At 33.5% G+C, this 27,394-nt stretch overlaps 1 protein-coding gene across 1 annotated transcript in view; it reads right to left on the reverse strand.

Moving 5' to 3' along the window:
- SPAG16 (sperm associated antigen 16) overlaps window positions 1–27,394 on the reverse strand; it is a 1,101,632-nt gene that overhangs the window by 276,803 nt on the left and 797,435 nt on the right. Inside the window, exon 15 of the mRNA XM_017534985.2 lies at window positions 4,385–4,511. Within this exon, the coding sequence (XP_017390474.2) occupies window positions 4,385–4,511 (127 nt within the window). The remainder of the gene's footprint in view (window positions 1–4,384; window positions 4,512–27,394) is intronic.

Genomic DNA, 27,394 nt, shown 5'->3' on the forward strand with positions numbered 1-27,394 from the left:
TCTGAAATATTTGAAAATTTTGTCAAGATCATTTTGCTACTAAGTAGTGGAGATAAACATCAAAATTTGGGTTTCCAATTTCTAAATGAATGTCTCTCCATTACACTACACTGCTTCTATTAGAGGGAATTAACTACAAATTGCCTTTTGAATAAAAAATGATGAACTGCAGTCTTTTCTAGGAGAAACTGATAAATTAAATTTGAACAAAAGATTCTAGAATTATCATGTCATATCATAAAATACTGGAGGGGGGGTCTGATACATTTTGCACTTTGAATGGAGTCATATTTTCATCTCATTTTAGCATTTGTATTGTGGTTCTGATTGTGGAGACTATAATGTTGGGAAACCGCTCATTTTAATGATCTGATACTGATAAGCTTTCTACTGGAAAGTCCCCATCTGGCTCAAACTTCAAATTCTACATTTTCTTAGGACTTAGGATGTGACTTCTTTGCAAATTTACTGGAATTCGTTTTACAAAGGAGAGCAAAATATTCCTAAACTACATAAACATGGTGAAATGAGAGATGTGGAAAAGTATGTGTATAAATTCTCACAGTTCATTTTTATTACTTTCACTATGCAATTCCATTTAACATTTTCTGAAACAGCAATAAATTTTTGAATGATAAAACATATGGCATTTTGAGTATGCCAAGTCAGAGATACTATTTAGGTAGCATTATATTACCAGGAGGCTCTCTGTTTAATGAGAAAGGGGCACTTATCCCTTTACAAATACTTGGGTTATAAATATATACTATATGTATGTATCTATAAACACAGATAATCTGTGTTTTTCACAAGCAATGTCTTTGATAATAAAACATTATGTAAATAATGCTCCGCCACACACAACTTCTTTTAAATGCATGAGAGGCTGATTTTTTACAGCAACAGAAAAAGCTAAACTCTAAGTGGTGATTCATATACAGGTATCGTTATATCTTTCCATTGAAAATATGTATGAATATATCATATTACATATATCCTTACTGATTAAGTATTTAAGTAATTTTTAATATTACATAAAAATGAGGTTTTAATCCTTGTTTCTTTTACTATTTGTGTATTAATATTTAAGCTTTCCCTAGAAGCCTTCTACAGTGGCACACGGCCTCAGGCATCTTTCTTATGCACCAATATGTTGACTATTTTCTCTCATACCTGAAGTGAATGAGTTGACCTCTCAGACTCCTTCAGCACTAGGATAAAATGTGGTAGATGACTATGCTAAGAGTTCTTTATTATAGAATATCATTGTCCCTTTGAATATCATTATCTACATTAGAACACTGAAAGGCAATTGTCTCCTTCATTATTTCCATCAGGAGAAACAGGTCATGTGCTTAAAGTCTAAAAGGTGCTGAAAATGTGATTAAACCGAACGGTATGAATTACAGCCTATATTCTTTTTCTCCACCTTTGATTTTTCAACATTTTTGCCAAAGCTACAGCTTAAAAATAATACTGTGTGGTAATCTCTATTTTAAGATAGATAAGGTATTGTTTATTAGTACAGATATACTTTTATAAATCCAAAATACAAATATTTACTTATGAGGTTCATAATGAGATAATTTTTTTATACATGCAAATTTGAAATCTAAGATTATAGATAACAGCTTCAGCCTTTTTAATGATCTCTCCCTTCCAAATTATTTCTATACTGTGTTGGATTTGCAGTGATAAAAAATCCCTTATTTATAAAGATCAGTCATTTCATAAGAAAACAGCTCTTTTTAAACAGTATGCCTCATAATCTTGAGATGCCCTTAAATTAAAGTGATTTGGAGAAACTAAATATTATTAGCAACTTTTGTTTGTATAATGGCCACTTAGAGTATTTAATACACTCACATTTCTTATATGAATTATCTCAGACAGGATGCTATTTATAATTCCACATGTGTTACATAACAGTATGATGACTAGTCCAAGAGCACGGCAGAGACAGCCAAGGGTTGCCTGGCCTCACATTATGTAAGTTGTGGCAAATAACACACTAGGTATATATCACTGCACAGTTTAATTTCTCCACAGAGTTTTGACTAGAAAACATGGTTAGGCATAACATAACTATGTGAGTCCTCAATAAATGCTCATTATTGACAATAGTGTCAATTATACTCTTGCTTTTTTGGAAAATGATTATATCATATAGGCTTATATTGGCTTGCCACTGAAATAGATATATTCAAATGAATGTGTATTTTGAGATTACTAAATCAGATTTGATTTTATTCTCATATTTTCATGATACAATTTTGTTATACCCTTTTAAATAATTTTTTTCCTGAATAAATGCCAGTTATAAGAGACCTATGTGCCTCATCCTTATTTCAATTTTGTTTTGCTCTTGATTTGCACTCTACTGTCTTGAGACGAACATTATTTCTGGTACTTAACCTTGTGATTTTTACTTCTTTCTTCATCCTTTCATTAGACTTTATGTTTGCTTTCCCTAGTGTCTTCAACTTTTGATATATTTCAACGTTTTTAAAATGAAGAGTCATTGAGGACTTGTCCCGTACAGAGGCACAAATTCCTCATTATTCAATGAGAAAATCTTTATGACAGTAATTTCTCACACACATAGAACTAAAATTAATTATTTTAGTTCCTTAAAGAAATAGTCAAAGGATGGGAAGATCAAGTTGAAATCATATTCCTTCAGACTGACAAAATGTTTTCATTAATAGAGTCCCTCATTTATACGTGCTGTCTTTGATGCTTTTTGCTGTTCCACTGCTGATTCTTATACTTTTCTTAATATTAGTGTATTACCAAGTATATTTCAGTCATGGAGAAAAGAAAATAAATATGCCGTATCAAGGACCTTAAAATCACACTGATCTGTATAACAGAAGATAGGTACTGAGATTTATTTAAAGTCTTATTTATGTGACTATGCAAATAATTTTTGGGCTGGATGACAAGGGTGGTAAAAAACAAGTAGCAACATAGTTAATGACAATAAAATATATGGCTATTAATTGTATGGTATTTCAAGGCAACTTTTAACTTCTATTATTAGGAGGTACAGCCAAAAGTTTTGAAATTTCAGAGTTCAAAATTCAAAGACATGAATACTAGAATGCTAGCTGAGGATAACAAGATGGGATTTAAGGATGTGAAACGTTTATGAAAACCAAGTGAAAGCTGTAAAGCTCCTTTAGAGCTATGGTGTCAATGTACACTTTACATGTCAAGAACTATAAATTTAACTTTAATAGACTTTTGCAGTATAAAATGAAATTCCCATAGTTGGGACTTTTATTTTGAAACATTTTAAAAGAAGCCATTGTTACTAGGTGCTTCATATGCCAATCTGTAATGACAATATAACTTAAAGTTTGTTAAGAAGACAAACTTACCATTTTCTAAATTGCAGATATATAATGACAATATTATGAAACCAGTTCCAAGAAAAACACAGTTATCTTCTGGCTCTAGAATTACTCCTGGCATATTCATACTTTCTGGACTAAAGAATTAATATGGACTATCTTAACAAATAAAATATTTTCTTCATATTTATTCTTTACTTCCTTATCTAAAATCAAAGTTTTTGCTATCTCCACAACTTTGATTTACCACAAATAATGCTCAAAGATTCAAAATATTCTCAAAACTTAAAATAGTTTAAAACATGTTTCATACTAGCAAAGAGAAACTATATTATTCAATAACACATATGCATTATTTAGTAAACTCTATCATTAAAGATGCAGATACAACTGTGTTTTTAACCTTATAAATGTACAAACGGAATTCTTGTGTTTCATAAAATCAGCTGCTACACTATTCCTCATCAGCAAGGATAAAATATTGTGTCTAATTGCTAATATTTATATCACTGTATAATAAAAGCTAAATATAACAAAATAACATTATAGAATGAAGAGCACATAATTGCAACAATAAGATAAATATTTATTTCAAATTAATTATAAAATCTAGACAGTATGGGGTAACATTAAATTTTTAACATAAATTATTACATTAAAAATGTTTTGAGTTCATTTTTGCTAATCTTTTGTTCTCTACTTTCAGCTATTTTGCCTTCAGAAATCCAATTTGCTTACCTTGGATGGTGATTCTGAGGAACGTAGGCTCAAACATGGCACTACTAACAAACCTGTCACCTAGATTAGTACATATTATCTCCTCTATTATTTCTGACTTTAAATATATGATTAATATAATGCTTTCATATGGCACACTATATATAATGTTAAAATATAATGTAATATATTGTAATATATTAAGAACAGAAATTTACATAGAAATATATACACTGAAGCAGAAACAAAATAGTTTCAAAACAAATATTGTTATTAGCTTAGTCCAAAACATTAGATAAAAATGATCCTACCTGATGAATCAAAATTCACCTCATTGCCAGGACTTGGACCTATATCTATGGACACAATTGGTAACAGCTTCCGAAAGTCCCATAGCTTTGTAACCCCACAGGCATCACAGGATGCTATCATGTGACCCTTAAAAATAGAAGATAAACAAAAAAAAATGACTATATATATATATATATATACACGCGCGCACGCACACACACACACACACACACACACCCTGCATATAAACAAATATTTTTGGTAACCTACAGACAAAATGTAAGTGTTATAATTTTATTACAGACATAGGATTACATTCCTCTCAACTAAAAAGTAGTTGTTAATAACTTTATTTTGGACATAAAATTATTTAAAGTGATATTCTTAATATATGAAATCCTACACTAAGTTTTTGGAGAAAACTTTTCAGGCAAGCATTTTCATTTCAACTATTTTGAAGATGTAACAAAACAAAAACATATACACTCATAATTTGCCTATATATACATATATCACATGTCATACATATGATATATGTAACACTTAAAAACTGTGAATGTGAGAAAATTATATGCACATTTCAGCTTTTATGCTTACATTTAGCATTCATAATTTATACCTCAAATAGAGAAAAAAAATAAAAACAGAGGTAGGAAGCAAACTGGACACAATGAGAGAAGAATATCGTCAAAGCAGGTAGAATAACAGGGACCAAGTGATGTTGATGGTAATAAAATGGTGCCTATTGTAGTCTGCTAGTCGAAATTCTCAAGAAACACAGTTGGGCTTGCTTTGGTAACATGTAGTGGAACAAGGAAGAAGGTAATTGGATAAAAGGGATAGAAAATGGAAGGGCGGATAGTTTGAAGTGACATGGCAACAGAAGGTAGGGAAAAGATACTTTTCCAGCATAGTAGCAGCAGCCCAGGCTCATCAGTTCGGAACCCAGGGTCTGTCTACATGCCTCCTGCTGGTCTCTCAGGAAATGTTTATTGAGCATCTATTTTAGGACAGGAAATGGGGATATGCTGGTGAATAAATGGGGTTTCTGCTCCCCAACAACTCATAATCTTTGTTCATTCTCATCATTCTGATCATTTAATTTCTTCATCCTCTCACAAACTGAATGAGTATTGGTCACATTAAAATGATCAATTATGTTTATAATAAATCAATATACTGTTTCCAATCTAATGTACAGTTTCCCTTTCAGCTGCAATTCAAATCTTTTAACATCAACTTAAAAACCATCCTCTCATTTTCTCCCTACAATTTTTAATATGTTAAAGACAATAACTTAATTATCATATAATTTTCCTTATCATTTTTGAATTAGCTCACATATTTTCTCTTACTCCTGAATTCTTTCTGTAAAATAAAAGTACATCCTGTTTTACAGTTTAAGCAGATTCATTGTTTTTCTCTAAACACACCAGTAAGGCAATGAATGCAATTAGTTTCAAAATTCTATAACTGTTGCCACTGGAACAGTAATACAACAGCCTTGTCCCAATCTAATAAATGAGATGCTTAATCTTTTTTATGACTTAAACGGAACATGGAGAACTTGGACTGTCCTCAAATACGTAAACATGTATTATAAAAATTGTAAGGAATCAGTGAATTTCATTTCAGAAAAGGAAAAAACAGTTCTCAGTATTAACATGGAATATTAATGTTAGAAATTAGAAAGAATTCCCTCCAAATACAAGGGCTTTCAATTATCTTACAGAAGTCAGAGAATGGAAATTTATTTCAATTTGAGAAACTCTAGAGTAGATAGGTTTTCATCGGAATTTAATTTGTATGCACCTGACACTGCATGCGGGTGATGGACTTGATGTTCTTTTTTTTTGTCTGGAGTCCGTGAATTAAAAAAGATCGTAAAGTATATTTTATCCCACTGAATATTAAAATTTCAGGAAGTATACTTAAAAAATAGTTTCATTATTTTTATTGGTTGAAAATGAATAGGTAAACAGTTTTGATATTTTTTCATTTAATACTTAAAACTTTTATTGCTGTCAGATGATCAAGCTCAATAGTTAGATAATATGAAACTAAGTCAATATTTATTAAATGGTTTTAATGATCCAGGTACTGTGCTAAGTGCTTCATTAATAAACTAGTACATAACAAATTTAAGCAATTTTGAATAACTAAGATCCTTTAGTTAGAGTTTTCCCATTGCCTTAGAAACTTAAAAGCCATGACAAAGTATGTAATATGGTAAAATGAATATAATAATGTTTTAAGTAATAAATTTGTGTTCAGATTTAATAACTGAAAGATATTTGGTAATGGAAGAACAGCTTAGCTATATATCTAGTTAGCTAGTGAGGCAGATGTAGTGCCTATTACAGTGTTTGGAGCATAGGAGAGCTCAAAAAAATATCTGTTGAGCTGATAGATGAGTAATGCTTCCTCAAAGCTTACCTAAAAGTTTTATTTTGGTCCAGTCCTTCCAAAGCAGTCTTGAGGTAAATTTTAATTCTAACCCTGATGGTTGTGAATCACTTACAAGACAGAAAGCAATAGAAGAGACAGAGAATCTAGAACAGGTACTTAGAATATTGTAATGCTCTGTATCCTTGTTATTTTTCTCATTTCAAGAAAATTGGAGGGCCATCTGTCAATCTCCTTCCTTGAGACAGAAGAAACTAGAATGTTGTTAATCCAAACTGTGTAGTGTGAGTTTTAAGGGATGTAAAGATAAAGAGATGTGGGAAGGAGATTAGTTGACAACCTGGGAAAAAACATTTTATATACAATTTATGACAGTCAAGCTATAGGTAGGCATTTAACCTAAATTAATAAATATTTCAAAGAAAATGCTTTTAAAGATAGGTGAGACTTCACTGACAATCTCAATGAGAGTCAAGACTCAAGAGGTTTGGAATCTCTAAAATGCAATTCTGGTTGTCATTGATAGTAGTACTACTGATCCTGAGGACGGGAAGGTACTGAAGGTGGATGTGCAGAAAGCTCTCAAAGAGTTCAGATTGAGCTCTATGATTGCTTTTGTAACACTGAATCTCCAGCACCCAGTATAGTTCCCGCTACATGTTAGGCATTTGGTCTTGGAATAAACAATCGAATGAATGAGTATAAAGGGAATAAAGAGTAATCAATGCTGACTCTGTATGATTTAAAATAATTCATTTTAGTTGATGACAGTTGGCCTCTGGTCTCCACAGATTTTGTAACTCCTTGATGAGTTCTCAGTGTGTATCTGTTTCTACATAATCATTATAGTCATGATAATAATCATTATCTACCTCTCAGTAGCTAGAAATTTAGAGTAATTGAAATCTGTAGGAATGTACATCTGAGGGCCAAAACTATGACATATTTGGAACAATTCTTAAATGGATTAACAAGTTGTAATATAGTTTTGTGAATGTATTGCACTGACACTGTACACTGTGCTCTATCCATCCCTATTAAATGTTATTTTCTCTCCTTTAAAAAATAAAATAAAATAATTCATTTTAAAAATACAGAAATATTAACTGAGTTGAAGCTCAAAAAACACTGTTTTGTGGTCACAAGACTCAAATGAGTTAAATAATGCCAGTAGAATTTAGCAAAGTAAACAAAGGGCACAGTTGAGATGAAAACGAATAGTCATCACTCCTAATTGCCTCTGTTAAGTCTCCCACCACCAAATTAAAGATCCTATAATGAGAAAAACCATATAGACACGAAGTTAATAATAAATTAGAGAGTAGAGGAACATAAGATCAATCTAGCTTCATCTAGGCAGCTGCTAATTTATCAGAGAAAAATTTAGTAATAGGTATCAAGGATCACAAAAATGTTCAAACTTTTGAAACTTCTAACATTACTTCTGAACTTTGTTATAAATTAAAGAAAAATGTATTATGAAAAACTAATGTAGCATTATTTATAATTAATGGAAACAAGTGAAATTTGTAATGATAATCTAATAGGGAAGAAATAAACCTCAGGCTATTGTGGATTCAGACACCTGCTTGAGGCAACTTGTACACAAACTTGGAATCAACAGCTGCAGAGAGACAAGCAGACTGAACTATTATCTCTCTGCACAGAGGTTCCAAATATTTATATATGGTAAAACAAAGAAAGAAAGGAAGAAAACTGGAATGCTAATGAGGCCATTAATAATTTAAATAATTAAAATACTATTTTATAAACCAATAGCATTCCTTAATACAAACATATCTGATGGCTTTGTATAATGTTTTTAAGCAAATGTTTCAAACTTGGGCATTATCATAACTTTTAGGATTACAGGGCTATTTCTCTGATAGGTTAAGAAATATTATATAGTAATGTAATTTTATATGAAAGTCCCTATGTATTTATATTGCATCTCTAGAAGAAATAGGATATTAATCTATTTTGGAAGACTCAGGTCCAATTTAATTGTACTTTGAGACTTCATCCTGATGAATCAGCTAAGTAGTTTCTTGGTTCAATTTGCTGGGTTTTATATACATATATATTACATATAATTACAATTTTCTTTGGAAAGTTGATTTACTGAATAATAAAAACATTTTAGGCCCAGGACATTGCTTCCTTTCTACAATGGTTCCTCAGGGCTGAACAATAGGATATATATAACATTCTCCTTTCAAAGTGTTATACTGCATACTATAAAAATTAAATGAATGATTTTACATCAACTCTGTATATTTGAGAATGCTGTGAACACTAAGCAAAAGAACTTTGTTCTGTTAGCAGTACATGCTAGTGACCTAGAAAAAAATATAGTTCAGGTTCATTAGATAATTGTAGAATGAGTAAATGAATACCTTAGATAAATAATTATAAAGTTGTTAAAATAACAATTACAGAACCAATGTAAAACGTGGAAAAATTTATGCCAAATTGAGGTCACATTAATTAAAAGTATATAACATAAACGTACAATGATTAAATGAGGACTTACATTTATCATTTATAAAAAACTAATTTGTATTTTTATAATCCTTTAATACTTTAAATGTAAATAATACAAATAATTAAATTCCTCAAAGATAACAGTTATCATTGACAAACATATTACTATTTATTTCATGATATTTTGATTTATTTTGTTTTACTTCACTTTTTAATTTTATTTTTGAGATAGACTCTTGTTCCGTTGGCCAGGGTGGAGTGCAGTTCAATATTATAATCTCAAACTCCTCGGCTCAGGTGATCCTCCCACATCATCCTCCCGAGTAGCTGAGACTACAGATGCTTATCAAAGCCCCAAGCTAATTTCTAAATTTTTTTAGACGCAGGGTCTTGCTATGTTGCTCAGGCCAGTCTCAAACTTGTGGCCTCATGTGATCCTCCCACCTTGGCCTGCCAAAGTGCTAAGATTACAAGCATGAGCCACTGTGCCCAGTCTCATTTAAAATATGTCAATGAGATAAGTACTGATACTGGGAATAAGAGGGTACTAAATGTGTTTGCATGGAAAGCTCTCAAAGAAGTTTCCATTTAGGCCTGGAGCTCTTTATGTAACAATGAATCTCTAGCACTCAGCACAGTTCCTGCTACATGTTAGTTATTTGATTTTAAATCACTAATTGAATGAATAAATATAAAGAAAATAGAGAGTATTCAATATTGATTGTCTGTAATTTAAAAGGATTTTTTTCAAAAACAGAAATTTAAATGAACTAAAACTCAGAAAAAAAAATGTTTTTGTGATCATAAGACTCAAAACGTACATTTGTATAATACTTTATAGCTTACCTTATAACATATCTGCAAATAATGTCACAGCTGGTTCTCACAACTACATGATGAGTCAAACTATGATTCTACCTCATAATATAAAACTAAATATATTCTAGAAGAATTAAATAACTTAAGGAAGGACTCTGAGTCAAGAGGATCTTAAAACACAACGACAGAATGAGGCAATTAAAAACTAGCAATAGCTAACACTAATTGGGTAATTACTATGTGTCACTCAGGGTTACAAGCATTTGTATACACATACATACATATAACAGGTAATCCAAAAAAAAAAAAAAGAAAAACCCAAAACTATGATGGAATAGGTAATCGCCTCCATTTTATGGATGAGGAAATTAAACCACAGATACCTTAATTAACTTGTCTACAGTTCCCAAAGTTAAAAAAGAAATAGCCAGGATTTAAAGTTGTTTGGCTTTAGAGTCACTAAGCTATACTATGTCTCAAAGACAGAGTGGGGCTAAAAAATGACTTTTAAAAGTATAAAGCTTTGAAGAGTTTGAGAACAGGATAATAGGCATACTATACACTAAGTAAAAACAGAACAGAAACACAAGATAGAGAACAGGGATGAAAACATGGGCTCTTGGCTTTGGGTTTGGAAGCAGACTGGTCATTCAGCTTATATGGGATAATAACAGAGACTGAAAGAGCTTTGTGTCAGGTGGAAGATAAACATCAACTTACTGTTAAAACCATGGCCAGTGTAAGATTTCCTGACAAAATGAAGCTGACAAAAGTTGCTGGCCAACGCTGTTTGAAGCCACAATTTTTGTGAATCTATACATTTAAGGACTCTAGACTTAATACACAGTCTCACAACCTGGACCTGTACCAAGTAGCACACTCAGCAACTAAATCTTTGGTTTCAAAACCAAAGGACAGGTTTCCTCTATCATAAATGTAAAGCCTATCCTAGGACATCCTGGAGCTAGTGGTCTGGGAGGCATGGGACAAAGGAGATAGCTACAATACTGAAAGTCATGGAAGTGGAAGCATAAAGAAAGAGCAAGAGAAATAAAGGCAGTTTAAGGAGAGAATCAGACTTTTACTTACTCAAAAGAAGCTACCAAAAAATTTCCATAAAGTGCAAAGAGATCTAAAGCTAATACAGTCAGAAATTAGAAAATAAAATTGATGATCTGTATAGATTAAAATTATGAAAGACTGAAAAAGATTTTAAAGTATGAGATTCAAAGATTTGAATAAAAAGGTAAAACTTATTAAAAAAAAAAGAGAAAGAAATGAAACAAACACAGTCTAAAATGCCTTGAGAAAACCAAGAGAACTAAAATGTTAGTCATTGAAGAAACAGAGCTTTATAGATAGGACGTATCCTATTCTAGACAAAGTTGAAAAGAAAGTTAGTGGAGTGGAATATTACAATCTGGAAAATTTAGCTAGATTGTTGACACAGAGATTAAAAGATAAAAGCATGTAAACAATTAAGAGACTTGAGGGTGGGGGGCTATGTATTCTAATATATGTTCTATAAGCATTACAAAAGAAGATAATGTAAAGACAGTCAACAGCAGCATCCAAAGGTGTAACAGCTGAAACTTTTCCAGAACTGAAGAAAAATATGACATTAAGACCAATATTGCCCTATAAATTGAGCATAATACATAAAAATAAAACCAAAACTAAACAAAGTGTAATAAAAAATGTGGGATACTATGGACAAAGAAAAATTTATCTACAAGTGAAAAATTACAGATAAACTATTTAAAAGATTTTAAAGACATTTCGGTTGATTTTTAAAGTAGATATTAGAACCAGTGGGATAATGTCCTCATTGTACTGGGGGAAAAAACCTCAACCTAAAATTGTATGCTTACTTAAACATCACTTCGGATTGAATGCACTTTCATTCAATGACTAAAAATGTTGTTAAATTTAAATATCTTATGGAAAGAAATATTAATGCTTGTACTTCACTGTAAAAGAGTAAAATCCTAAATATAGTATGGGTCAAAATATATAATGGTGAGCACAAATATTTAAAAATTCAGTAATTTTTAATCAAAGTTAACTGTTGACTATAAAAGACAAAATGCTGAATCCAAACCCTAATTCTAATCCTAACCCTAACCTAATTAAATCTTATCCTTATTAAACAAAATTCAGGAAATAAGCTAAAAAGAAGCAAATACCACAAGATTAACAGAAAATATAAGTTACAGCAACACCAATCCAGAAATCTCTCTCTCTCTCTCTCTCTCTCTCTCACACACACACACACACACACACAAATGGGATATACTTAACAACTAAAAGTAAGAAACAACTAAAATGGCTTTAAAAAAACAATACAACTATGTGCAACTTACAAGAGAAACGTTAAAAACAAGCAGAAACAATAACAAAATTCCTCAAATATTCAAGAGTGAAAATAAAGGAATAAAATTATTAAATACCAATTTCTAAGAAGCTGATCGAATAATGTCAGTGTTGCAAAAATAACTACAGTAAAAAAAAACTTACTAGAGTCTATTACTAAAGAATAATAAAGGGAATACTCAAGCCACAAAGTATAACTAATAAATTTATATGTAAAGACAAATGAAGTTTTAAAATATTTTAAAAGTTATCATGAGCATAAAAATAAATTATTGTTTTCCCAAATGGTGGGGAAGATTATAATACAAGTCCATCAGAATGATAGATAATGCAAAAAAGGAAATCTATACAACATTTAACCACCCCTTCAAAAAATAAAGCTTGATCCAAAACAGAAATTGGTATTTACCAAATACATAATATAATCAAGTATATGTGAAGTATGTGATAAGCCACAAAATAAGTTTGAAGAAATGACGAAGAAGTGGTATCATCGCCACATTTTATTACAATGATGCAATTAGAAACTAAAAATTACACCAAAGCTTTAAAATAAAGTTTGGAAGCTAAAAGAAAAAAAAAAAAAAGACACACAATGTAAATTACAAGTTTGGAACTGGTGACAAACAAAAATAAAAGGAAACTCTGCAAAATATGTGAAGAGATTTATTCTGAGTCCATGTGAGTCATAACGCGCTGGGGAAACACACTCTCAGAAATCTTGTAAAAGTGTGCCCGAAGCAATCAGGTTACAGGTTGGTTTTATACATTTCAGGGAGACAGAAATTTCAGGTAAAATAATAAATCAGTACATGGGAGATGTACATTGGTTTGGCCCAAGATGGGAGGACATCTTCAAGTAGGGGCTTACAGCTCATAGGTGGGTTTTCTGATTCTTTAGTTGGCAATTGGTTGAAAGAGTTCAGCTTTGTCTAAATACTTGGAGTCAATAGAAACTAATGATTAGGTTAAGATAAAGGTTCTGTTAGTTGTCATGTGATGCCATGCTAAAGTCATGTTGGAAAGTAAACCACAACATACTAGGTCAAAAAAGCCCTGTTTAACAAGATGTTATGGCTTGTAGACTTGACTTTACCCAGGCTGTTTGAAAGGAATTTGAGCAGGAAGAAAAGCTCAGAGTTCAGTGCTCAGAATTCATCCAAAAGAAGGAATTTTTATTATATTTGTTGAGGGAAGCTGAAGCCATCATTAATGAAAATTTATAATTTCAGATGCATATTATAAAAAGAGAAAATTAAAATAAATAGATTAAAATTCAATTGAAAATGTTCTGTTCTACAGAAGAAATAGAAAAGGTAGAAATAATATATGTTGGAGGAGAAGCAAAATTAAACAAAGTTGTAAAAATAATGAAAAGAGATAACATCAACAGAAGCAAAAGCTGATATTTGAAAAGAATATATAGACAGAAAAATTGAAAGGTTTGTCAAAAACAGGCAAAAATAATCACAAAGATTAAAGTCATAATTAAGCACCATCAGGGAAAAGGGGATAGTTAAAAATATGGTAGAGATTAAAGAAATCACATCAAATGCTATGAAGGACTTAATTGTGAATTCTTCAGCAAAATGGCATTTTCAGGACAAAATAAATTTAAAAATCAACTGGCTATAAACTTTGAAAAAACTATCTGAAATATAACAAAAAGCATCAAAAGAAATAAAGAGGAAAACCACTAAGACAATATAAAAACTGCTCTTGAAATGAGACCTAGACAGAAGAATGATTAAACACCTGAAAACCTTTTCAGCGGCCCTAGGACTATATTTTAGTGAAACAAATTCAAACTGTGGTTTATTTGGAGTAGCTCTACTTAGCTTGGTTACGTAGCCCAAGATCACTCCAGTGGTAATATGTTTGCTATCTCACTTTTTTTTTTGAAGAACTGCCTCTCATTTCCTACACTGTAGCTGGTACCCTCATAGAAACTCATCTCTCTGGATGGAGCTATTATTTAAGGGGTAGGGATCTGGCTCAGGTAGGAGCAATACGATTCCTTCCCTGTATTTTCCAAACTAATGTTGAGAGAGGTAAGTTATTTCCTCTCTGATTAAAGGGTTTCAGACAATGTGTAATATACACAGTAATCTGTAATCTTCCTTCTGATGCTCAGGTCTAGTACAACAAAGAAAATAGTAAGAGTAAGACCATTCAAGAAGTCAGGTGGTCTTTGAGTTTTGGCTCCTGTCCAGTCTAAATGCCAGTTGTCACCTGCTCCATCTGAAGTATAGGTTTATGAGCTGAAGGAGTAAAAGATGCATCATCCTCAAACATGCAAAATTGGTATACTGATTATTTTGATATGAAAACATTGGAGAAATTAGACTTTCAGAAAAATAATGGCTGAATTGTCTTTCCTGCAGACCACAAGCCTTAAATATTCTTTTGCAAGAGGTGCTTTCCCAGTACCAGGACATGAGGGCTTAGTCTTGCAATAGGCATGAATAAATAATCTCCTCCAGATAGCCCTTATCTTCCACTAGCTTTACATCTCTCATAGATCTCCTAGTGTCTCCTCTAGAATTTATTACTGTAGCCATATCCCCTTGTTCTGTAATTTCTTTACCAATTTATTGGTTTTTTTGTCTAAAATATATAAAAGCATTTTCCTTTGGCCATTCCTTTGGACTTTGCTCTCTGATAAAAATTCTCATGTAAATGTAAAACTAATAAAACTTGTGTGCTTTTCTCCTGTTACATCGTTCGGTTCCTGGACCAGCCAAAGAGCCCATATAAGAATAAAAAGGGGATGGAGGTGATCTATTCCTCCTCCACAGAGCCAATGAACACCCTAATTTTTCTTTAATTAGTTTGATTTGGGGTTTTTCAATTAGCATATCCTATTGTTTTCTATCAAATTAGACTAGATTTTTAATGACAGCATTGATGTTGATAAAAGTGCAATACGATCAGACTTGTATTCCTGGTGGGTGCAGTAACTGATAGCTAAAATTAACAGGTTTTTTTTGCCAGGACATATGCTCAATATTTACAGGATAACTTTTTATGTGCATCAATTCTATTTTACAGATGAGGAAAATAAGGTTTAAAAAAGTAAAGTGACTTCCCTACAATTACCTAGTTAGAATGATTTGGAGCATGGATTCAAGCCCATGTATGGTTGACTTCAGAGTCCAAGATTTTATCCATTGTGCTACATTCTATTTTTTCAAAACAGGTATATCACAAAAGCCTAAAAATATTGAAAATACTTCCCCATTAGAATACATTAAATAGTCGATAACTAAGATAAATATTTGTCACATAGATGTTCCTCACACTATTATTTATAAGCTAAAACTGTAGAAACATAGAAAATTATCAATATATAATATATATATAAAACTATAACATATATAATTATATAACTAAACTATTATTTTAACTATTGTAATGGCATTGCCAAAGATTATTAACCCCAAAAAATACATATGTAGTTCAATGAAAATAGCAGGAAGCAAAATTGTCTATACTATATGTATACACAAAGCATATGCTGAAAATAAATCAGAAATGATTATCTTTAGGTAGTAAGCTGATGCACATTAATTGTGTTTGTTCTTTTCCATTTAAATTAGATTTCATGAAATTAGCATACATTAATTTTTAACATCAGAAAAATATTTTTGAATAAAGAAATAATGAAATTAAAACATCACACACACTACCTGTCAAGTGATCTAATTTTTATTTTCTAAAATTCTGCTATGCAAAATGGGCAAGAAAGAGGGGTCATCAAGCAAATGGCAGAGACATTAAGCCTGGGAAACATCAGCTGCCTTCAATATGTGAAGGTAATGACCTGCAACTTGGTATTAAGGTATAACTATAATAAAATGTTTAGGCTCATTAGGAGGAAAATTAGTATTTCAAACATTTTTAGTACTGATACATTAGCATGTCTCTTAGGACAGGCCTATGCAGCATTAAGCAATAGCTCATTACACCATTTACTCAGTACCGTAATGGCACAAATAAAGCAAAGAAATTATGGAATTAGAATGGAAAGAGAAGGTAAGATTTGGCAATGCTTAGAAAGTTCAAGTCTAAAGATGGAGGAAATACAGAGCATTGGAAAGATGTGGGCAAGTTTGTAACTTTTGGTGTATACTTCTTTCCTATGCCATCATCAATCTGTTAGGCATTAACAACTATTGTATCACCAATTGTATCACCATGGATATGAAAGCTGGAAATCTCAAAAATAATTACCAAGCAGCTGAAGTATACAGTACAGCACTACATCAACACAATAACTTTTACAAAGTGATTTCTATATATTATCTCATTTAATGCCTCATCTCTATGATTAGGTACCTGTATGACTCCTTGTTACAAGCAAGATAACTAAGGCTTATGTTATTAAACTTGCCCAAAGTCATTTGGTTAGCAAAACACAGGCTTGGAATTCAAAACCTGGTGCTATGGTTTGGATACCGTGAGTGTGTGGCCCCCACTAAGTCTCATGTTGAAATATGATCCCCAATGTTAGAGTAGGGCATGGTGAGAGATTTTTGGGTCATAGGGGTGGCTCACTCATGAACGGTTTGGTATCATTCTTTTAGTGAGTGAGTTCTTATTCTATCAGTTTCTGTGAGAGCTTTTTGTTAAAACCAGCCTGACACCACCCTCTCTCTCTTCCTCTCTTTTGAAATGTGACCTCTACACTTCCTTTCTTTACCTGCCAGCTCCCCTTTCTCTTCTGCCATCAGTGGAAGCTCCCTGAAACTCTTATCAAAAGCAGAGAACAGCACCACATACTTGTTGTACAACATGCAGAACTGTGAGCCACCTAAACCTCTTTTCTTTATAAACTGCCCAGCCTCTGGTATTCCTGCAATCGGCTCACTGTAGAAGCATGGTGCCAGCATCTGCTTCCTGTAAGGGCTCCAGGCTGCTTCTGTTCATGGCAGAAGGAAAGGGAGCCAGTGTGTGCAGAGATCACATGGCAAGATAGAAAAGCAAGTGAGAAAGAGAGAGAGAGAGAGAGAGAGAGAGAGAGAGAGAGAGAACGTGCCAGGCTATATTTTTAACAACCAGATCTTATGGGAAATAATGGAGTGGGGACTCACTCATTTCAACACCCCATGGGAGATTTGTTCTCCTGTGACCCAAATACTTCTTACTAGGTCTCACCTTCCAACACCATTACACTGGGAATTAAATCTCAACATGAGATTTGGAGAGGTCAGACATTCAAACTATAGCACCCATGAAACCACATGCATGTTTATTATTGAGGTAAAACACAACAAAATAGCTAATAGAGATTTAAGAGCATATCAACAAGTACCATATGTATTAACAAAGAACAAATTGAGCAACGAGGTGTTTAAATTGACAAGGCAGAAGAGTAACTAGAAATAAAGACAATGTATACAAAGCAACTAATATTTGCTGAACTCTACTGTGACCCTGGCTTGGACCAAGAGGAAGAAAAACAATGAATATAAGCCCTCAAAGAGCTTCTGATTGATTGTTAGAGAGAGAGGAGTGACTAGGCAATTACAATAGAAGAGTTAAATGCTAGAAGTAAGTAAAGTATTGTTTCTAATACAAATCGATCACCTAATTCAAGACTGTAGAATCTAGGAAAGTATCTTCTAGGAGCTGAGCCCTAGGTTAAATTCATCAGGTGAATACAGCTTTCTGGAAATGTAATGTTTTAGATTAAGATTACAGACAAATATTAGTGAAAAGGAGGCAGGAAAGCATCATTTTTATTGAAAATGGCACAATGTCAGAGCATAAAGCAGAAATTAACATACTACTCCATGGGGAATGTGGTGAATTTATGATGAAGTTAACAATGTGTAAAAATTCCAAAGTTTCTGGAGCTCACACTGAGGAATGCAAATTTTACATATGATGTAAAAAAGTTCTTATGTGTTTTGTACATAAATATTGACATGTTAAAGGGAATTTAATAATACCATCTTAACTTACTGAGACTACTGCTGAAGGCAGTATTAAGATGGTATTATTATGTGCAAAATTGTGTCTCTGAGATCCTGAAGAACAAGTGAAGATTGCTTTCTTGTGGTATTCAAGTTTGTGATAAGAAGTTGAATTTGGGCAAATTTGTCTCAACCTGTAGAAAACCTATCCTTTCATTCACCAATCAAACATGTATGGAGCCTGCAAGGGTTAGGCACAGTTTCACGTGGTGGACAAGCCTCATGGAACGTGTATGCTTCTGTAAAGAAATATACAATAAATTAAATAAATCAGTAAAATATGTGGTATATTAATGGTAAGAGCTATGGAGAATTTTTTAAAACGTAGTCAAGGAATGTTTGGCAGACAGGGTGTTGAAATATAAATAGCTTGTCAAGACTAGGAATATGTGACCTGTGAATTAAGACCAGATGGATTTGTGGAGTCAAGTTGTGCTATGAGAATGAAAAGTGATTCAGGAAGAGGAAAGAGCAAGATCAAGGACACTGAGGCAGAAGCACTAGAAATAAATAGGCGAGTGCAAGCTTCAAAGTCTTTTCATATACGAAATCAGGAAAGAACGGGTGCTATATGTTGAACTGATTCAAAAAGCTTGTATTTGGAAATCAGTCAGAAACTGAGTCATCATTAAGTCCTGACTCCTGGAAGCACAAAGAGATACTCCCATGATTTCAACTATAATCAAGATGTTTGTGACTCTTAAATCTACATCTCCAATTCACAAGTCTCTTAAATTCCAGGTCTTTATTTCCAGCTACCCATAGGATATCTCATTTGGAAGTTCCACACATATCTCAATGTCATCCTGTTCAAAGTCAAATTAATCTTTTCCTCAACTTGAGCCTTCTGCTGCACTTTCCATTTTAATAAAAGGATCCACACCCCAGGCAATCATCAGAGCTTGTTATCTCATTCTCCATCTCTCTCCTTTCCAATTCTATTCAGTTAAAATTTGCCTCCAAAAATCCTTTATTTTAGCCTGTCATCACCTCACACTGGGACACATGCAGTGAACTTCAGCCCTCTATATTTGCAGCCCATTTTATTATATCTTTTGATTTATTTTATTTTATTATTATTTTTGAGACAGAGTCTTGCTCTGCCACCCAGGCTGGAGTGCAGTGGTGTGATCTCGGCTGATTGCCATCTCTGCCTCCTGGGTTCAAGTGATTCTCCTGCCTCAGCCTCCCAAGTAGCTGGGATTACAGGCATGCACCACCACACCCGGCTAATTTTTGTATTTTCGGTAGAGAATTTTTGCCAAGTTGGCCAGGCTCGTCCTGAACTTCTGACCTGCAGTGATCTGCCTGCCTCGGCCTCCCAAAGTGCACAGGAGTAAGCCACTACACCCGGCCTTTGCAGGCCATTTTTACAGCAAAGATTCTCAAATAGAGGTCATTTCTCTTCCCTGAAGACATCTGGCAATGCCTAGAGACATCTTTGATTTTACAACTAGAAAGTGCCACTGGGATTCAGTTAATGGAGGCCAGGGATGCTGATAAAAGTCTTAAAATGCACTAAATAGCCCCCACCTCTAACAGGAAACTACCAGTCCAAAAAATCAATATTGCCAAACCCTGCTCTATACTAATGGCCGTCATTTGTAAATGCAAATTTGAGACTCTCAAATGCAAATTTGACCTGCCTCCTTCCTACCTATCATCTTCCTTAAATTTTTCCATATGTTACCCTATTGGCCATTCCTCAAATACACCAAGTCCTTACGTGTATTTCTTCTTACTTTTTCCACTGACTGGAACACTCATTCCTTATTTATTTTTCTGGTAAATATCAACTGTTCTTCAAACCTGGCTCAAACACAACTTCTTCTAAAGTCCTCTAAGTGACACAATGTATTCCTTCTCTTGCTCCTATAAATCCATGTTACAAAACTTACACACAAAACTGCAATATCTTTATATTTATATATATATATATATATATATACACGCACCTGTGTATTTATTCTGGATCATTTTTTAATACATGTGGCTATTGAGTAATTTAAATGTAAACTATAGCAACTGAGGAACTGAAATTTTACTTTTACTTTTAATTAGTTAAAATTTCTTCATGTAGCTAGCACCTAACACATTGGACATTTTAGATTAAAAATAATCTTTTTATTACAGAAAGTTCTATTGGACACAACTGTTACAGACCATTTACACACTCAGCTTTGGGTTTATATGTACTTAGTAAATATTAGAATAAATGAATCATTATTTCCATACCTGGAAAGTCAAAGCAAAACTTCTCATATTTGTGATAGAATTCTTTCAAAAATTATACCAGCTATATGCACTGATCATGTTTAAAGACTTTATTATTTTTTAGACTTTATGATTTTTTAGGTTCAGAGCAAAATTAAGAGGAAAGTATGAAGATTTCTCATATATCCTGTCTCCCTTGCCTATGCATAGCCTCTCACAACAGCAAGACCTGTGACCAGAGTGGTAAATTTATTACAATTGGTGAAACTACATTGGCACATCTTCACCCAAAGTTTATAGTTTACATTAGGGTTCACTCTTGGTGGTATACATTCTATGGGTTTAGACAAGTGAATAGTGACATGTAACCATCATTATAATATCATATATTTTCACCACCCTAAAAATTGTCTATGCCCTGTCTCTTCATCCCTCCCTCCCTCCAGCCCCTGGAAATCACTGACCCTTTTACTGTTTCTATAGTTTTGCCTTTTCCAGAACATCATATAGTTGGAATCATACAGTATGTAGCCATTTTAGACTGGCTTATTTCACTTAGTAATCTGCATTTAAGTTTCCTCTGTCTCTATTCATGGCTTAAGAGTTCATTTTTTTTTAAGTCCTGAATAACCTTTCATTGTCTAGATGTATCATACTTTCTCTATAAATTTACCTATTGAAGGACATCTTGGTTGCTTCTGAGTTTTCACAATTATGCATAAACCTGCTACATGTGAAGGTTTTTGTGTGAACATAAGTTTTCTCCACTAACTTTCAGTTAGCCACCTTTACGACTTATAACATGTTACCTTATACAAACAAATAGTTACCTACTTTATACATAGATTTTGATTTTTTTTTTTTTTTTTTTTTTTTTTTTTTTTTTTTTTTTTTTTTTTTTTTTTTTTTTTNTTTTTTGGCATTAGGGTCTTGCTCTGTCACCCAGGCTGGAGTACAGTGGCATGATCATAGCTCACTGTAACCTCAAACTCCTGGGCTCAAGACATCCTCCCACTTTAGCCTCCAGAAGCAAGTAGGCGCACAGGTGCGTGCCAATATGCCCAGCTAATGTTCTTTATTCTTGGTAGAGATAGGGTCTCACTACGTTTCTCAGACTGTTCTCAAACTCTCAGAAGTCCGAGCTGCCACGCCTAGCCTAGTTTATCAAGAAAAAGAACTAAATCCTTTACTTGTTAGAATCTCCAAAAATACCTAACATAATGCTTTTCATTTTTCAGATGCTAAATAAGTTGAAAGCACAGTTCTGAAGGAATTGCATATAGACTGGCCCAACTTCGTGGCTGCCAAAAATGATGCAAAATTAGCGTATTTCTGAAGGTGAAGGGGAGAAGAAGGTTTAATAAATCACAGGGAGTCTTTCTACTCTAAAGACAATTTTTGAAACTAACGTTTTATTCAAGGAGAAATGGAAATTCCTTACATGGCATATGAAATTGATGCATTCTCCCTCTGGCAGTGAGCCTCTTCTAAAAGCACTAAAGAAAAATGTTCTGACTCTCATGTGAGTTTACTTCATTTTCAGTGTCATTATTGGCATTCTTTCAGATATTCATGTATGAGATCTTTGTCTTATAGGCCCTTGGTGTTTTCTTCTGATGTGACTTGTCACATTGCAGCAATATTTTATGATATATTTACATAGTAACATAATGTAATGTCAAAGTAGGGCAGTAGTATTTATGGAATATGAAGAAATAAAACCATAGAGATACGAAGTAAAAATTGAAGCTTATAATTCCATATCTGAAGAGAGTGGTGTTAAATTTTTACAGTTTGGCATCACTATATATGCCAGAAGGAAGATCTCAGGTTTGCTGCAGTGTTTGCTAGTGTTAAAGCATGCCTCCGGCCAACAGACAAAATAACGTCTGCATGGCTGACTGAGGTTCTCAAAGTTAATACAGAACCAGGAGGCCATAGCCATGTGAGAGAGCTGTCAGGATTCCATGTTCTCAGAAAGGTGTTGTAAAAGTGTCACAAAACCTTCCTTTCTATGATTAAGCCAAACCAGTTTCTGTTGTTGTCAAGATAAACTGTGGCCAGGACCCTCAAACTCTCACACCAGCTGCTAAAAAAAAAAAAAAAAAAAAAAAAAAAAAAAAAAAAAAAAAAAAAATCTGACCAGAGACTTCTGGTTTGGGGTGTGAAGCCAGCCAATCAGGGTTTATCTATTTCAACCAATCAGAACTGAATAAATTTGAATGCTTCATTTGCATAAATGGACTTGGTTGAGAACTGGGGTGAGAATTTTCTCTATTTAACCCAGACCCTCCCTTTGTTCACTGGAAGGCACGCTCACTTGTACTGTAGGCTCTGCCTCCCCAATTTGAGATTGTTCTTAAGAAAATAAAGCTCTTCCTTTCTCCTCTGCAGATCTCATGGTTTTTTGTTAATACCAGTAAGTACTGAGTCACAAACAATCTTTCAGATTTCAGAAAAATCATGTGTTGAAAATAAATTCTTGTTTCTCTAAAAAGCCTTATAAGTGAGGCAATCATAATCTATATTCTCTCAATTTCTAAAGAAAACATTAATATCAATATATTTCTGAAAGATAATATAAAATTGTCCAGATCAAAGTATTCCACAGAATAGAAAAGTAAAGGCTTGATAAGTTAAGTGAATTGTCTAAGCCTTCACATGAAATTGGTGGTCCAAGCAAAACTATAATTAAGATCTTCTTCAAACACACTGTCAACTTTTATTTTTTATAGGAGGAAGGGCTAACTATAAGTTTTTGCTTTTATTATTATTGAATGAATGCTATTATTATTACAATCACATATCTTCTGGTGAAATCTGTGGACACTTAAAAACAGATGCTAAAAAAGACTTCCAGTCACAATGGAGTCAGAGGTATCAGATTTATCCTCTTGATTGAAACAACCAAAAAACTGGGCAAAATATAGAAAACAATGGTTTACAAGAGACCTCATGTTAGATAACAAAGAGCAATAATCATCAAGATAAGAAAACGAATGAATTGCGAAGGCTGCTTTGTCATACTATCTTGACAATTTCTAGTCCATAAAACAAAGAGAGGGAACTGAGATAAAGCACAGCAGGCTCCATAAATTAGAGATGAAGCTGAGGGTCTGGGGATGCCAAGGCGAGTAGTATTTGCAAGGCAGAGTGTACAGAAGAGGTGAGGTGAGGGTTGCACAGAGAAAACCCTGGAGATCTACATAGAAACCTTCTCCAGTGTTTAGCTCAGTACTGACTGGCATATGCCTGTGAGGAAAACTACTTGGGGTCTGGGAAGAACTACCTGAAATGATTAGAGGGAACACGAAAAGATGTTCAGATTACACTGGGAAAATGACAGCTGCTCTAACAGACAGAATGAAAAATTTCAAGATTTGGGGTCATCGGGTAGATTAGAAGACAAAGAAGGGTCTTGCTTCAGTAGTAGGAAAGTAATTAGCCTAGACTGAGCACTCCTTCTTTCCCACCTAACAAATTTTACAAGTAAACCTGAGAGTACTAACCAGTTTCTAAGTAACTTGACGGTATTCTGGAACAAAGCTCAAGAATATTTGTAAAAATACAAAAATATCTAGCATCCAACAAGGTTAACTTGATGAATTTATGAGGCACTAGATAATATCTTCATATTACATATGAGAATTTTTAGGCTATTTCTAATTCACATGACTGGTAAATGATAGCTGGGATCTAAAACTCAATGTGGTTGAAGTGAAATCCATTAGATAAGAAGACAGGAATACATTTGTATGTAAATCAGATTGAAGGTATTTCTTTGGAGTGTTTTCATTCAATTTTGATGCACATTAATTGATTTTGGCACAGCAACCTTGGAACTGGCCAAATTTGTGAGTAAATATAAGAAGGGCTGTGGGACAGTGGAGAAGGTTGTGGCTCACTAGTGTACATAGCCAGACAATGAAAAACCTCGAGTAGAGCTTAGAGCTTTAAAATCTTTCTTGCTGCTTTCTCAATTAAACTGGGAAATATAAGATTTAACTAAAACATCCCAATAACTCTCCCAATGAACCTTAAAGCAATCATAATATGACACATACATACAATTAATGTGGCCACCCAGCTGGGTAGTTCACGAACACACAGGTAGACATATATACAGGATGTATTTTCCTGAAATGATTATAACTTGAGGGGTTTCCCCCCTGCCCATCAACTTACTTTATTTTGAACAACTATCTTTAAATAAAGCACTTATACCATAGTTATTTACTTTGAATGAAGCCTACACTGATAATTTTACTTCCTAAAACGACCCATGATCATGGGTGATTCAGCTTGAGAATTAAAGGACATTTAAGTCCTTAAAAATATCGATTTGCCAAGGACTTAATTTCTACTACTTTTTGATACATTTAATCAAACTGCTGTAACCCATCCTTTTTTCTAGAACAGTCTGTTCTGTCTCACTACTGGTCTACTTTTTTTTGTTGTTGCTATAATGAACTGAACAAAGACATTTGCACATACTTTAAGATGATGAAACCTCTTTTATAAAGAGTTTTGACACAATGATTAGTCATTAAGTATTGTCCAGACAAGCATTCCCTGTTAGAATAGCCTAGTGCCAGGTAAGAGTATGTGGTGAGGGAGAGGGCAGGACCTCTGCAGTATGGAAAAGGGTAAGGCATGACCTTCATGAGCTATGAAATCATGTTGGCCAATATGTAATCATCCTAAGCAAAATAAATGCATTGCCGTGTAAATTTACATTTTAGAAATATTTACAGATAAAAACAAAATACATTCAGGTGAATCTTTGATTTAACACAACTGAAAATACACATCGTGTTTTCCTCCCAAACTCTCCTCCTCCCTGGATGGATCAGTATTCTGTTTGTTAACCTGTAACTCAGCTCACTCTCACGCTGCCCTTCCCATCTACCCGATAAAGAATTACAGCATTCCTTTCGGGTTTTGAAATGAACAGCATGTGATGTTGGAGCAGTTTTTGCATAAATTTACATAAGAAACTGAACATCACTGGACCCCCTGAAGAGTAAAAGCTAGCCACAGTTGATACCGCCCTTGAAATAGTATACCAGGGATGACAATTTTAATGATGCAGACACTTACATTCATTAATCTGTTGTCTTTTACCAAGAGAGGAAGTCAGTCCTTTTACATTCTCTGAGTTATAAAAGGCAGAGGGCAGGGATTGAAAATTAGAGGAGCACTAGATTTCTGCAGCAGTGATTAGAGGTCAAAGAGGGATTTGGAATCCTGAATGTCCACATTAGCAGCTGACATAGCAGCAAACTGCAAAATTCTAGTCACATCTATTTTTTTTCTGTTGTGAGAAAAAAAAAATTTTTATCTACTGAATTCAGTTTCACAAACATTTATAGAGAACTTACTATAAAAAATTTATAACTTCAGATTTCTAGTAATTTCAAAATAATCATTTCTTAAGTACTTGGGGATAATGTTTTTAAAAAATATATGTATGTTTTACACACCATAGAGAAATAAAACAAATCATCTAGCAAAGATGAGAGCAATGTGTTAAATACTATTGGTAACAACAATGTACTTTTGCTGTTTGATTACTGCAGAAGATATCACATGATGTAAATACACAATTTGTAAGATCTGTTATATTTATTGTGATAGTAACCTAAGGTGTTTCTCAATTTGGCAAGAGTCTCTTTTAAAGTAGCTAATTATTATTGATTAATATAGTGCTCACTGCAATAACATTGCTGGGATAACCTGCAATGAATTTATTTTCTCTTAATATATATGTAAGTACAGTCACATAAATTCAGAGAAGTTCCATTACATACATAAAGTTGATAATTTATGAATAGGTTTGTGTCATAATGTTTACATTACCAAGATTCATGCTTATGACCATAGGCCATGTCTGCTGTTGCCATTGTTGGAGCTCAGAACACAACACTCTGAATACTTTGAACTGAAGGAAACTGAAAGGGCCTCTGACCTTCTCCACCTTCCTATCTCCCAACCCTCCTTCTCTGGTGAAATGAGTCATAGAAACCAGAATTTCTCTCCCCCAAGGTGAGTCATAGAAACTCCCCCAAAGCAAGCCATAATGCCTAGGAAGCTCACTTTTCATTTGTTCTCCCCCAAAGCAGGCCATAAAACCTAGGAAGCTCACTCCATCCCTTCTCCCTTCTTTTTTGAAGACCTTGATTCCAGATGGGGCCTGCCCCATCGCCAGGTAAAAGGAATGCTATACAGAAAAGCCCCTCTCCACCCTCTCACCCCCGCAAAAAAGAAATCAAATCAGGCCTTACTGGATTTCTTCCCTCAGTCCATCAACATTAGATTATACTCTTTTGCCCAGTCACACTTCTACATGATTGTCCATTCATCAAACCTAAGCATAAAAAGAGTTTTCCCTGAGTCTTTTAAGTTTTCATTCCTGAAGGCTCCCATGTCAAGTAAAAACCCTGATTAAATATTTGTTATACTTTCCCTTTGTTAACCTGTATTTTATTATAGGACTTTTGGCTGTGATCCTTAAGATGGGTGAGGAAAGGTATCATATCTTTCTGCCTCTACCTCATATTGAAGTGATTTGATACAATGTCACACATCTATAGTTTGATTTATAAAAGCAGATTAGAGGATGGAGCTATATATTTAACTAAAATATACAGCCTTTTAAATAACTGTCCTTCTGTTTGCTAGCCTTATTTTTTCATGGAGACTCTAGAGCTTTTTTTTTCACTAGAAAAACAATCATATTTCTCTGAAGATATGGAA

Source organism: Cebus imitator, unplaced genomic scaffold (assembly GCF_001604975.1).
Source record: "Cebus imitator isolate Cc_AM_T3 unplaced genomic scaffold, Cebus_imitator-1.0 Scaffold89, whole genome shotgun sequence".
NCBI lineage: Eukaryota > Metazoa > Chordata > Mammalia > Primates > Cebidae > Cebus > Cebus imitator.